This window comes from Phalacrocorax aristotelis, chromosome 7, assembly GCF_949628215.1.
Source record: "Phalacrocorax aristotelis chromosome 7, bGulAri2.1, whole genome shotgun sequence".
In the NCBI taxonomy this organism is placed as follows: Eukaryota; Metazoa; Chordata; class Aves; order Suliformes; family Phalacrocoracidae; genus Phalacrocorax; species Phalacrocorax aristotelis.
Genome location: NC_134282.1, coordinates 9,838,944 through 9,853,219, shown reverse-complemented (window position 1 = coordinate 9,853,219; position 14,276 = coordinate 9,838,944). Strand labels below are relative to the sequence as shown.

At 44.2% G+C, this 14,276-nt stretch overlaps 2 protein-coding genes across 5 annotated transcripts in view; one reads left to right on the top strand and one right to left on the bottom strand.

The window, feature by feature from the left end:
- LOC142059706 (uncharacterized) overlaps positions 1-10,677 on the bottom strand; it is a 32,179-nt gene extending 21,502 nt beyond the window's left edge. For all 4 annotated transcript variants that reach the window (XM_075098644.1, XM_075098645.1, XM_075098646.1 and 1 more), the window contains exons 1-2: positions 10,146-10,677; positions 9,045-9,102 (exon numbers count right to left, since the gene is read on the bottom strand). In XM_075098644.1, the coding sequence (XP_074954745.1) occupies positions 9,045-9,102; positions 10,146-10,439 (352 nt within the window). In that variant the 5' untranslated portion in view covers positions 10,440-10,677. The remainder of the gene's footprint in view (positions 1-9,044; positions 9,103-10,145) is intronic.
- A 5-nt stretch (positions 10,678-10,682) lies between these two features.
- RAP2B (RAP2B, member of RAS oncogene family) lies at positions 10,683-12,126 on the top strand. Its single transcript, XM_075098648.1, has one exon. It carries the CDS (start codon positions 10,854-10,856, stop codon positions 11,403-11,405), a length of 552 nt encoding a protein of 183 aa, XP_074954749.1. The 5' UTR covers positions 10,683-10,853; the 3' UTR covers positions 11,406-12,126.
- The last annotated feature ends 2,150 nt before the right edge of the window (positions 12,127-14,276 follow it).

The window sequence follows — 14,276 nt, the reverse complement described above, 5'->3', positions numbered from 1 at the left end:
GCAGCCAGAGTCCTGACTGCACGTGATGATAGCCAGCCTTCAAACAAATTCTCCAAGGGCTTGTGGTCACATCAGCATTCCTGACTGCCCTGGCGGACAATATCAAACATGGCTTATAGATCAAGTGGTATCAACATCATTTTGTCTTATCTGTTCATTCTCATGAGGTCATCTGTCAATACAACAGAGGTTGTTTGTGCCGTGACTTGGCCTGAAGTCAAGCTGGGTGGGGTTATCTCCAGAGGCCAGGTGTTGCAAGAGTCAGTTTGCTCCCATGTTCACATTAATCTGGCCCAGCAGCTGAAGGCCTGAAAGATGAAACAGTACTTAGGCTGGTGACACAATCAGTGATCAGCAACAATGATCCCTCTAACCTTGACCAGACAGAAACAACCTAAGTGTAAGCAAGCTGTAAGAAGCATCAGCCCTTTAAAACAATCAGAAGACGTGGCATTTTGTTAAAGTAGAGGACTTCAAGAGATTTGAAGGCTATTGAGGCTGCAAATAACTTATATCAGTCCGAGCGTATCATGGGTCTTAGTTTATCAAAAAAACCCTTATCTCCTTTGTTGATATGTTTACCCCAAAATTACTTCAAAATACTCAAATACAAGAATACACACATGTAAAGAATAACAATCAATATTTAAGCTCAAATGTTTTCAATTAGCTATGACATAGCTAAAGAACTCTGCTGGTTACACTGGTAGTTTATATACAATGTAAAGAATAGTATAAGTTTCAGAGCTGAAATGATGCCATCCTTTCTAAAATCTTGTCTTACATATTCCTTTCAAATGACTGAACAGTAAAATTGTACAACTGGCATTGAAATGGTTTTCACTGACCTGCATGTGGTCATCATCAAGGCTGCCAAATCTGTCACAATTGTTTCATAAACTGCCATTGCCCATATGGCCACATAGCTTGCAGAGATTTGCTGACCTTGCAGTCTGCCTGTGTACTACAAAATAAAGCTCAGTTGTGCAGGCAGTTCCTCTTGTCTAGTTTAATTTCTTTTCTCTTGCAGTCTTAAGGACTCAGTCAGCGGGAGGCTGAGGGACCCGTGCTTCGCCTGCCTCCCTGAGACCTAGAGATGCTCAGCTTCCTGAAGGGCCATGCTGTAAATATTTTATGAATTTGTACCAAGTGCCTAAAAATGGGTGCATTTTTTGTGCACTTCTGCAAGTCTAGTAATATCATCATTCCTGAAAAAATGTGGGGATAGATTCAGACAGAGAGCAAAACATGCTTGTGTGGCAACTTTCTCTGGCGCAGCTCCTACCACAAATACAAAACCAAAAGCAGGCAAAAGGCCTTGATGGTTACTCTGTGCGTTTATTTGGTTTTAAAGCTTTGATTGTCCACTGATTGCTGTGTGATCCTTGTTAAACCTGGAGACACAAACTGCAGCTTGTCTTCTACAGTCACTGCCATCAGAGAAATACTATTTTAAGTCTCCTCCAGTATGAACCGATTTGGCTCAGGAGCCTAAAGGATAAAATATGGTAAACAGGACAGAGAAAAACGAGTCAGTCAGCTAATCCTTATTGATCTGTCAGGTAACACATGAATTTATACAGATATCCCTGGTGGCTGAATAAGTGAAATTTTTCCCATAACTCAGCTTTGTTAGTTGCAACCGGTGTTCCTAACTTGGCATCTCCCTTTTGTAGCCAGTGTAAATGTTCACAGCACCTCTGTATCAAGTGGCAAAAAAGGAGATTTTGGGTTTAAATACATTCACTTTGCAAACACCTGCTGTGATTTAAAGCTCAGTTTCCTCCTTTCCTCTTACAACTGAATCTGCACTGGAGGCTACAGGAAAGCTGGCAAAAAAAGGAAGCTGTGGACAACCTCCTTGTAGCTCGGTGCAAGGTTAGCCCTCTTAGCTTCAACTGACAAAGCATGTTTGGGCTAACCTGACTCCCTCTGCACTGAACTGGCCTAGCGAGCTGTCATACTGCTCCTCATGCAGGGCAAACTGTGGATGTAGAAATTTTCAGCTGGGGATGATAAAGACATCAGGTGCTCCATCTGAACCCAGGGGTGGATCTATTGTCCACACTGTTTTAAAAATGTACTGAGAAAAATAATGTCAGGAAATGGAAAGAGTTTGCCTTGACAGATGCGTCACGGTAATTTGAACTAGAAGAAAGCACGCGCTAGCAGCCATTAATTTCTTACTTGCTATTACAGTTAGTCAAAATGTACCACAACACACTGTTCAACAGATAGATACTTTGATTAAATGACATTCTAGGGGAAAATTCCATGCTGTCCACTGAAAACTATAAAAACACCTAAAAATGAAAACCTTTTATGCATTTTCACTATGAACTTTTCCTTGTTAATGTATGGAATAAATATTTTTATTTCTCTTGTTCTAGGACACAGGGGAAACAGGTCCACTTGCTTTGCCCATCTACTGGCCTCTTGCTCACGCCAGTTCCACAATATCTACACTGTGGCTATGGGCTCACAGGTTTGTTGCATCCATCTATCACTCTACAATGTTCATAGGAGATGTAGGCATTGAAAAGGGAATGAAATACAACTCTGGTTTTTCAAGGAGATTTCCTTCCATAGATGTTTGGTACTTTTTAAGATGAGATGTGTTTCTCTCATTCTTAGTTAGGAAAATAATCTTCAGACCTTAGTAACTACCAATACTTATGACCACAATTTAATACCACCAATCTGAGACCAAAGGCAGACTATTACAGTGATTCCTCATGTGGAAGAAAAGACCATAACCTGGTGACCTGCAAACACCACTTTCTGCTTCTTTAGGACTTCTAGAAATCTCCCATCTCACTTATGAAATGTGATAAGATCACAGTTGAAAGTACTCATTACTCGCAATTTCACAGAAAACTGTCAGACAAAGCTCTTTGCTTCTGGTCAGGAGATGGAGGAATTAAACAAATTAGAGAGTGAAAACTCTCCAAATTATAATTTTTTGCTGTATCTGAACACTACTGCCAGCAGAGTTAATACTGCAATGTGACAAAATGCCATGGGTCAATGAAGAAAATACATTTTTCTACAAAAGGGATTTTGCTGCAGACAGAAGGTTTATTTTTTGAATTACTCACCGATTTCACTTCATGCTGATTATACCATTTTCATTAACATACAATAGCACTGTTTCCATGCAAGTGCTATCAAGATTACATTTACGGCTCCAAAAGCTGTTTCACTACACCTACACACAACTTGACTGCTGCACATAGTAAAGATAAGCATTCTCTCTTTGTTTTGTATGCTTACCCAAAATCCTAATCTTCATCACCTTTATGTAAACTGCTACTGTGGTAAATAGAAGGGGCTTGATAACTAATAAAGAATATAGAAATAGACCTGAACTTTGACAATTATGCATATTTTGACTATAAACATCGCATCTATGAGTGGGATATAAACACGCCATTGAACACATTCTTTATAAATTAAAATAAAATGGCATTATTACCCCTATTCAAGTGAGATGATATATAATAACTTCTGGCAGCACAGGTGATTTTTTTCAGTAGTGATAAGATCTCTGGCAGGACTCTTGTTGGAAATAATGAACTTTTTTCTTCTATGTGTAATTTTTTTTTTTTATTTACACCCACCAGTAGCTGCTATTATTCCTTGAAAAATGAAACTTGGGTATTCTGCATTTGAGAATCTTTTTGCAGAGGAAAGTCACAGTGGAGCTACATTTCCCAAAGACATGCACGCTAGACTTGCTAATACAGAGAGGCAGGAAAAGGATGACTCTGCACAAATCAGCTCCTACTCAGGAAGTAGCTGGCAAAGGAAGACTGTTCAGCTGGTTGAGTCAGGGGAGAAACCAGCTCGTACCACTACACACGTATCCAATTACAGCATTAAGCAGTACCTTTGGCCTGAGTCACTTAGCAAATTGTCTTATCTGTTTCTTTCTGATTATCTGGGTGTTGAGCAGATGGAACAGTTTCACTTATAATAAAACTAGTCTACCCACAGAACTACCCTAACTGACTCTCTCATTTAACTCCATATATAGGCATTTTGATTCTAGAATACAAATACCTAATACCATTGGATTAAGATAAACAGACATCAGGCAGTCTTGTTTCAGGTATTCTTGATAATTCTATATGTGAATACATAACTCAAGGTACAGAAGAAGTTTATTATATTTAAATACTGTTGGAATGCCAGGCTATTTTTGATGAAGAATTTTGGAAGTTCTTTTCTCTCTTAAATATGAATCTTCTGTAGCATAGAACGTACAAAAACAAGTGCACTTTTATAAACAACCACATAACCTGGACACAAAAATGTCCAGCTTTTTGCACAGCTTTCTGGGCAGAGCGTGAGGGCAGAATGCTTTATTATAGCAATATATTTCATTACTTTCTGATCAGTATTTAGGGTCACTGGTATAGGAAAGAGGAAGGACGAAGCAGGAGAAGAACAGATAGGACGACAGAGATCTGCAACCCCTCACTGCCAGGATATGGACAGATTTTCAAGAGCAGTCAGCTGCTTCCACTGTTACTCTCTAAAATAAGTTCATACCCACCATGTAAATTTTTCTTGCTGATTTTTGGTTAAAGCTTGCCAGGAAATTTTTAGGGCTGAGTCTCTCTTGCATAGCGCTGAATGCACCACCGCTATTCAACAGGAGCAACCCAAATGAAAGAAGGAAAACTAAAGTAATTGTTTCAGAATGAGAGACACACACTCAATGTCAGTACAAATATAATTAGACACTACTGTGGCAACTGTAACCAAACCCACTTTAGCTACTATTAAAGGCTACAGGAAGTCTTATGGATCAAATATGCACACAAAACCTTAAAACCGCTATTGTTTATCAAGTAGTAATTAATTGCATAAAATTAGCATTTTAAAGTATTTGCAAGTTTTAATGCAATTAATGCAAATTCAGTTTTTGTGCTCAGAAGGTTGTCTTCACCATCCTCAACCCCCACCAAAAGAACACCAAACAAACCTACAATCATCCTACTGGTAAATCCAAAATAAAGACTTCTTTGTGTACCACTGAATTAAAAACTACTTCAGGACCAGAAATCTTGATCAATTTCATATAGTCAAAATGAATGAACATTGAAAAATTTCTCCAGATTTGCCGGATGCCAGAAAACACTTACTACAATTCTGTACTTTGAACTCTTACATATTATTTAATCTTCTTAGTTTCCCTCAGTAATTATTGTCCCTTTACCTTAAGGTTTATTGCTAATATTAATGTCACACTTAACAGTATGGGAGTGACAGAATAGCATCTCTTCCCCAAATGATTCTACATCTTCTCAGTTTAACTGTTTTATATCAGATTCTGAACCAGTTAAGTCATTAAAACTTAAGTGAATTGCAACATATCTCTATATCCAGGGAACATTTCAGATATTAGGAAGAGAAATCACTGCTTGCATAATTCTTAGACCATGACTTCCCTCAGGATTTTCTCAGCAGCAGTGCTAAATTAACACATTCTCGGACCCTGTAGTTCTGCTGAAAATGAGGATCAATTCACCGTTCAGTGCTTTTCATTTGGCCCCAGTAGCCCATAAGTGGTTAAGCAAAGCCCACAAGAGAAGGGCCTATTTTGATCTGATTCCAGATCAGTTCGTTGTTGTAGGGCCCACTTAGACCATGGACCTAAAAACTGTTGCTGTACAACTGAAAGCAAAGAAGGGTATCAAGTCCATTAGTCACCATTGCCAAAGAGGAAAGGAGGGGAAAGAGTATATGGAACTGCATCTTCATAGAATCATAGAATAGAATCACAGAATCATTAAGACTGGAAAAGACCTCTAGGATCTTCAAGTCCAGTCATCAGCCCAACACCCCATACCTCCTAAACCATGCCCTGAAGTGCCACGTCTACATGTTTTTTTACACCCCCAGGGATGGTGACTCCACCACCTCTCTGGGCAGCCTGTTCCAATGCCTGACCACTCTTTCAGTAAAGAAATTTTTCCTAACATCCAATCTAAACCTCCCCTGACAGAGCTTGAGGCCATTTCCTCTCATCCTATCACTACTGACTTGGGAGAAGAGACCAACACCCACCTCACTACACCCTCCTTCCAGGTAGCTGTAGAGATGACTAATGTAAAAATGAAAGGCATTACATAGATATCTTATGAAATTATTATTAAAATCACTTTTATCTCATAAAACTTCAATGCTAAAATACAACATTTAGTATTATTTGTAGCCTTAAAATTCAATTATCATCACACCTAGCTAGTACATGGCAGAGCACTATGATTTCAGAAGAGTCTCTTTCAGAGTCACAAGAGCTTCCCACACATTAACAAAATTATTTAAATGAGTAGTCACTAACAGAAGCCAGAGGAAATCTGAATGAAGGTTATCACCTCTTTCTACCTGAGCATTACAGAGTTTCAGATTTCTGACACAAGCAAATCCGCACACTCAACTAACTCTGAGTGTATTTTCAAAGTGTCTGTTTTAATCAAAGCTGCACATTTCCTACAGATTCTAGTTCTGTTTCATTTACAAAGCTCAGGCCTCCAAAATTCAGAAGCACACAAATGCTATGCAGGATGTATCTTGCAACTCAACCCATGGCTCCCATCATTTTTCTGTTCCACGGGTACAGCACAGTTTTTTCTATAAAATACTCATCCAACATAAGCTCAGTGGTACCTAACCAGATCTCAGGGGCTATATATCCCTTTGCTAACAGTGACCTTGGCTGGGAGTTAATCCCATAGCTGTAAGTGGTTTGGCTATGTCTCTCTAAAGGAGTACCAGAGGAGCTGGTTAGAAGGTCCCTTCAGTAACAGCAGAACATCATTACCTATTTTTATAGCACTAAATTTTGTTGTCATCAGACATTGACAAACTCTCATGGTACTGAAATTCTAGATACCATATGTGTTATTGATTTAAACTACACTTAAGGTTAGTCTTTGCCTATAATAAGTGAAACACATTTTCAAAACAAAAAAAACAAACCATGCTGCTTTACAGGCCTACACTGCTGATACTTGTACAAAGGTAACTATAACAGAAGCAGCTAATGACTTGATCTTTCTAAACTATGCAAAGAAATGATCTTGTATTAGTAGTTTTACTGAACAAGCAGGGCTGCTCAACAGAGTAAAAGCTTGTTATGTATGTAAATATTGAGTGGTAAACTGCTCAGTAACCAAATTTATGCTTTTCAGCTGATTTTATTTTGACATTTTTAAGATAGTATCTAGTCATCTTGAAATTGGTTTTAATATGTACTTGATCGTTTTGAAAATCCAATTAATACAGCCAACTGTCTGGTAATTATATTTTGCCTCGATTCTGCTGCATTGTAATGCTTTCATGTTGCCCAAATAGAGCTTGTTTCAGGGCAATTTTCATTTATTCCTGAGAGAGTCTAAACCACGGTACCATTCACAAAGTACAACTCAACAAAATGTGTGCTTCATAATTCAGAAATGATGTGCTGAATACTCCTGCAATTCATTTAACTTAAATGTCTAAGCCCTTAGCCGGGGATTTTCAACCTTTTCAACTTGTGGATCCCCTTAGCGGTCTGTAGCCACACAGAGAAAGCTTATTTCTAACAAAACCAGACTCGCTTCTTTTAGGTACTTTCCACAGACTCCTTGCTATTACTTCAAGGACTCCAAATTTCTAAAAGCCGTACTGCAGTCTAACTAATTACCTAGAGCTGGCTGGTAACAAGAGAGATTAAATTAATAGATGTAGCAGAGGACTGGGACTTGAGAAATAATATTCCATATTTAAACTCAAATAGTGTAAAGATCATCTGTTACTTCGAACACAATGCACTTCCTTCTTCAGAAACAGCAGCAATTAACAGCATAGTGTAGAATGAAAAATTATCTAGGGTAATTTTATTCTGTCACTGAAAAAAACCCAGATCATAATTCAACAAATTTGGATTAAATAGACTGGATTTAAACCAACATTACAATTGTCTGGTCTTTATAAAATCTGCTACTGCCATGTTAGGAGAAAGGGCAATATAAGTAATTTACATGTGGCCTTGCTATAGAGGTGAGGAAGATAAGCAGATCCGCATTGTACCCAAAACCTTAGAGTAGCATAAGCAAAGTGCGTCAGCAGAACAAGAAAATAAAATATTTTTGCAGTGATACTGTAGCCTTTCAACCAATTTTGATGGCTGTTTTTAAAGATAACTTTGCAAATGCTGGCTGGTGACTGGTTTTGGCTGGCTTACACGAAGGTGGGAGTACACTGTCAACGGGTGACGTGCTAGCTCTGCCTCTGGAGTACTTCTTGAAGGGGGAAATCAGAGGGACAGCTGAGAAACAGGAAGAGGCAAGGAAAGGACTTAAAAGCCTCATAGTGAACTCAGTTATTTTGTTTCCAAAACCAACATCCATGCGTGTCTACCCTGAGTTGAGCAGTAATTGGGAGGAAACTCATTCATGGAACGCAAGGTTATAAGTACTTGTAGAGGTCGTCTTCACTTTTTCAAAGAACTATAGTACTGCTGTGGAAAAAGATGGCCTACAGGTTTGTCACAAGAGTAATGTAGTTAGCAGGCAGAGTCTAGAACAGTGATACAGCCAAACCCCAGCCCTTGGGATTCACTAGAAAATAAAATATCTGATGAATCTCCAGAGTGATCTATACAGCACCGTGAACTATCTTAGGATTAGCCTGCAGCTGACAAATTTTGCAGATGAGTGAGAAGACTACGCACCTGGGAGAAACCGGGTGGAGGCCTGGCAGACCAGCATCCCACCTGGGCACTCCCAACTAACAGGTACAGGGCACAACTACACCTACAAACCGAATACGAGAGTGCTGGTTTCAGATATGTGACATATTTAGGGAAATTTAAACTGTTGCCTGCTCCAAAGCAGGGTTGGTGGAACGCAACCTTTATATTCATTGTGAGAGGCTTCATTTGCAAATACTTGCTCAAGCAATAGCAGAGGCGTTTAGTTTAAGCTCATGAAGACAGGAGATCACCAGAGGTGCAGTACTCACCAGAGGATCAGCACAATTACAGTACTCACCAGATGACCACGGTGATGCAGTACAGCTAGACCCAGCAGAGTGAATCCCCAGTGAACTCTGGCAAAAGTAATTGAGTTTAGTCTCTGTGAAAAATTTTTTAGGAATAATAGAATGCTGCTTACAAAACTTATTTCAAATCCTTTTGTCTTTGTCTACCACAGCCCATTTCCCCAAGTAGTGTGTTTAAATCAGGTTTGTAAACAAGAAGGTGAGGTAGAAAGGACCTACATGCCACAACTATTTGAATAAATACCGAGAAGAGTGAAGAACTAGGCAGGATATAAAACCAAAGACTAGAAGATGCCAACATAACTAATGATATTTTCTTGAAAGGAATGTCTGATGATAGGAAGCCCAAGGAACCACTTCTACAAAGAGTGGCAGAAAGCCAGTCCCCATGAGGCAACCCCACCAGGCTAAACTGCTGGTCATGGGCCACGAAGCACAAACAGCATCAAATCTGGCAATTGCCACGTCTTTGGCCTGAGAGATCAGCCAGTCCTGACTTCAGACGGACAGGGACAACACAAAAGCTGGGGCATCCCGGAAGGGGCTCCTCAGGATCCACTGATGGCCAGAGCTGCCACAGCCATGGCCTCCCAGCTCCGGGAGAGGCAGGCAGGCCAGCCTACCCCAGCTGCCTCTCCCGAGAAGCCCCACAGTGACACCAGGGACAGTTTTCCCCATCAGGGAGTGGCTGCCTTCAGCCTCCAGAGCCAGCTGGGCAGAGAGGCGCTGGGAACAGCTACGGGGGCTGCTCGGAGACCCCAACGCCCACCAGACACTCTCACACAGGGTGGGGGGGCACTGCCAGCAGCCCCTCCGCGGCGGGGGACCCGGCCTCGGCAGCGACTCCCCTCTGCTGCCTCTGTAGGGTCAGAAATGCCACCAGGTGCCCGTGAGGAGGCGGCCGCAGGGAGCGAGGTCCCGCAGTGCCCGGGCACAGGCCCTGGCAAGGGCGGTAGTGCAGGAGGACTCGCGGTGAGGAGATAACGGGGCCGCACCCTCCACCGATAAGGGTGCAGGGGGACCGGGGGTTGCCGGTCACGCCGCCCTCCTCCCGTTTCCGTGCCGAGTACGGGACTCCGCCGCTCGCTCACCCGGCAGGCCGGGGGCAGCACGGCTCTGCCCGCGCCGGGTGAACCCGCTCCGCTCCTGAGGGGACCCCACCACCCCCTGCGGGCGCGGCGCTGCCGCCCACCCCGTGAGGAGGGCGCGGGGGTGGAGAAACAGAGACTGCGCCCCGAACCCGCACCGCTCCCTCCGGGCGGCGGCGGGGCCTGGCGAGAGCGGGGCGGGGCGCTGCGCGCGCGGCTCCCCGCCGCCGGGAAGCCAATGGGGGCGGGCGGCGGCGGGCCGGAGCCAATGGGCCGGGGCGGGCCGCGGGGCGCCATGGGCCGCGGCAACGCCGTCCCGCCGCGGGGCAGCGGCGGCGGGCGGTGGGGCTGGTAGCGCGGCTCTTCTTCCCCTCCTCTTCCTCCTCATCCTCCTTCTCAGCAGCGGCCGCCACCGCCTCCCCCGCCGCGCAGCCGCCGCGCACGGCCCGGCGCCCGCCCCTGGGGGCGCGGCGCTGCCCAGCGACGGGGCTGGCCCGGCGCGGCTCCGTGAGGCGCGGCCGCCTCTTCTTCCCCGCCCCGGCGGGCCCCGCGCGGCGCCAGTGAGCGCCCGGCGGGGCGTGCGCGCCCCTCCCTCCCTCCTTCGCCTGCCTCTCGCTCTCTCTCGCTTTCTCTCTCTCTCCGCCCGCCGCGAGGGCGGGAGGGAAGCGGCAGCCCCGAACGGGAGGCGAGGGAGGCGGCGCGCCGGGAGCCATGCGGGAGTACAAGGTGGTGGTGCTGGGCTCGGGCGGCGTGGGCAAGTCCGCCCTCACCGTCCAGTTCGTGACGGGCTCCTTCATCGAGAAGTACGACCCCACCATCGAGGACTTCTACCGCAAGGAGATCGAGGTGGACTCCTCGCCGTCGGTGCTGGAGATCCTGGACACGGCGGGCACCGAGCAGTTCGCCTCCATGCGGGACCTCTACATCAAGAACGGGCAGGGCTTCATCCTGGTGTACAGCCTGGTGAACCAGCAGAGCTTCCAGGACATCAAGCCCATGCGGGACCAGATCATCCGGGTGAAGAGGTACGAGAGGGTGCCCATGATCCTGGTGGGCAACAAGGTGGACCTGGAGGGCGAGCGGGAGGTCTCCTTCGGGGAGGGCAAAGCTCTGGCCGAGGAGTGGAGCTGCCCCTTCATGGAGACCTCGGCCAAAAACAAAGCCTCGGTGGACGAGCTCTTCGCGGAGATCGTCAGGCAGATGAACTACGCCTCGCAGCCCAACGGGGACGAGCAGTGCTGCTCCTCCTGCGCCATCCTCTGAGGGCGGCGGCGGCGGGCCGGGGCTGTCTGCGGGGACACGGCGGTGGCGGCCGGCGGGAGCTGCGGGGAGAGGAGGCGGGAGCGGCGCCGCGTCCCGGCCGGCGCAAGCCGCGGGGCGGGCGCGCTGTGCTCGGCGGCCGCCAAAAAACAAACAGAAAAAAAAAATCGGGAAAAAAAAAATAATCGTGTTGGAAATGTGGCTTTTTTCGGCATGTACGTTTCGTCCAGTCTTGGTCGTTGCATATTTCCTGTCAGTGTCTGCCGTGGGCCGCTGCCCTGCGCCGGCAGCGGGCACGGGGGAGGAAAGCTTCGGCGAGGAGCGGTCCCTGTCCGCGTGGGAGCGCGGGGCACGGGCGGGGAGCCCCGCCGGGGCGCGCGTGAGGAGCCGCCCCCGCGGCCACGCGTGGAGCCGAGCGCCCCGCCGCCCGTCCCGAGGATCTCTATGCAAAGTTGGGTGGTCGTGCCGGGGCGTCCAGCCTGGAGAATTGCACATCTGAACTGGGACTTTAACTTAAACACTGATGCCAATACAGTGTGGGGTGCCAGAAAGTGTCTGCTGATGATTCGTGAAATAATTTTCTATTTTGTTTACCTGCTGTATCGGATGGGAGTTTGCAGGAGAGTGGTAGCGTGTTGGGTTTTCCCGTTTTGTTTGTTGTTCTGTGTTTTGGTTTTTTTTTTTTCTAAAATCAGCTGTGAAAATGTTACAAATCTGCACAATTTTTTAGGCGTGCGTGTGTGATTTCGTTTTTATTTTAATTTTTCTTTGGTGGGTGGGAGAGGTGGTGTTTTTGTTCCGAGGGTTTTTCTTTTTAGGTTGGCAATAACTGATTTTGATGACTAGCTCTCTAAAGTGCAAAGACTTCCTACATGTGATGCAGGGCAAACAGCAACCCTGTGTCTATAGAGTGCCTTCAAAACTCAGCTGTTCCAGCCGGTGCCAACCTGTGAAAGCTCCACAGAATCCCATTATCTACTACTCCAAAAACTACTTAACAGTTTCCTTGCAGTAATCATACCGAACAAGCCAGGACAAAAGGGCCTATTGTTAGTGGAATTTATTTCTTATTTCCATCTGAGTCTTTTAACTGTAATTTCCATGTCTTGCCAGTTCAGGCTTCATTTACTTCAAATTTACAAGAATTTAGCCTTTTGGGATTTTGGGGGGGGTGGGCTTTTTTTTTTTTTGCCTTTTCTTTCCTTTGGTTTTGTTGTGGGATGTACCTCCAGCCAGCAAAGAAGGAAATCTTATCGTTGTGATGTACCAAGAAAATACTAACAACTGTCATTTTAATTCCAGACATGCATTTAAGAGATGTCTATCCGTTTTAAGAATTTTAATACAAATGCTGTTTTTTAGAAAACAACTTTGTGCGCTTTTATGTATTACATGAAACACTAACTTTCACAGAGGCTGTTAATCCTGATTTATATCTTAAATAGAAGTGAAGGGGGGGGCCTCGATTTAGCTAAGGAGAGTGCTTAACAAAAGAAAGACAAACCACAAGATTGCTATTTTACCTAATACTTAGTAAATTTTAATACAGTTTTTCATTTGTGTTTAGGTCCTGACCCTGTGTGATGCCAGCATGTGAGCGGAATGCTATATTCAGTGTAGGCAGCTTTAGGAAGGTAGTGTGGCTTTAATGCAAAAGGACTTGTAAGATTAGGCCCTTATTCCATACTGGGAGCAGCATGGTTTATTGAGATAAAATTCTAAAGGTCAATTATTTATAAAATTTAAGCTTTTAATCTCATTGTGTTATAACTCTTTAAAATTATGCATCAGACCATTATTTCTTTACTGGTTTGCAGTGGGATTGGGGTGGGAGGAGACCTATACGTTCTGTCGTTTGGAAGGTCCAGGGAGTTTGTTTACCTCCATTGTCTTCCTCTCTTATCCCCTTCTTTAACGATTAGCACACAAACCCTGCAACTCTTTTCCCCCCATCCTAAGAAGACTTGAAATTTTCTTATGACATGAAAGCAAAAGTTGAGCAATGATGTGTAAAGGGGTTTTCAATCAGACCAACTGAAATCTAAGTGCCATGATTCCTACAGGGAATCTGATAATTTTTTCTGTTTTAAGTAGGAAAGCTTTCTGCCTGAGCACTGGAAGAACAATTTTTAGTATTAGTTTAATTCCGTGTATTGAAATCCCAGTGATTGAAATTAAAATTATGATCTTGGGGTTGACTTTAAAATTGGATACCTATTTCGGCAACATCCAGTATCTACTGAAAATTTGGAAAAATTATATACTTTGGAACTGAACATATCTCTTCTCCTGAGCTCACATGTATGCTTCAAAACAGCAAGGATCTGTTCCAATACAATAGATGGGTTGTAATCAGTCAGACTGATAGAATCACAGTTAAAAACAAAGAGGGTTGGAGAAGGCAACCCCAGTGATGGTCTCTCAACTTCTGCTTGGGCCCTTCCTATAACAGACAAATTGATCCCTTTTAAGTGAAAACTGAAAACTTCTTTGCAGCTTAACTTTCAGAAATTTCTAAAAATGAATTAGAAGCCAGTTCCTCAAGGCCTTCCACCTTAGAGGGGCAGGGGAATAAAGCTTATTAATAGTAAGGACTTCTTTTAACAAAAATACCGCATTCAAAAGTCAGAAAGCTTGACTGCAGCCATGTCTTGCACTGAAGTTTAAAAAATAATGCCATAAATTTGCATCTCAGCTATTACTATGGTTCAATTTTGCCTTAAATTCAATGGGATTATACGGTTTTTAGCACCCAACAGGCCTTGCTTTGGATCAGTGTATTGAAAGCAACTTGTTCTGCTTAATAAAAGCAGATGTTTATTCTGTTCTCCCCAACAGATAGCAGATTCCTCATGTTTTCTAGTGCCTCCTGTT

What these genes read in the sequence shown, in the direction of transcription:
- RAP2B (XM_075098648.1), top strand. Translation starts at nt 10,854, where the DNA reads ATGCGGGAGTACAAGGTGGTGGTGCTGGGCTCGGGCGGCGTGGGCAAG.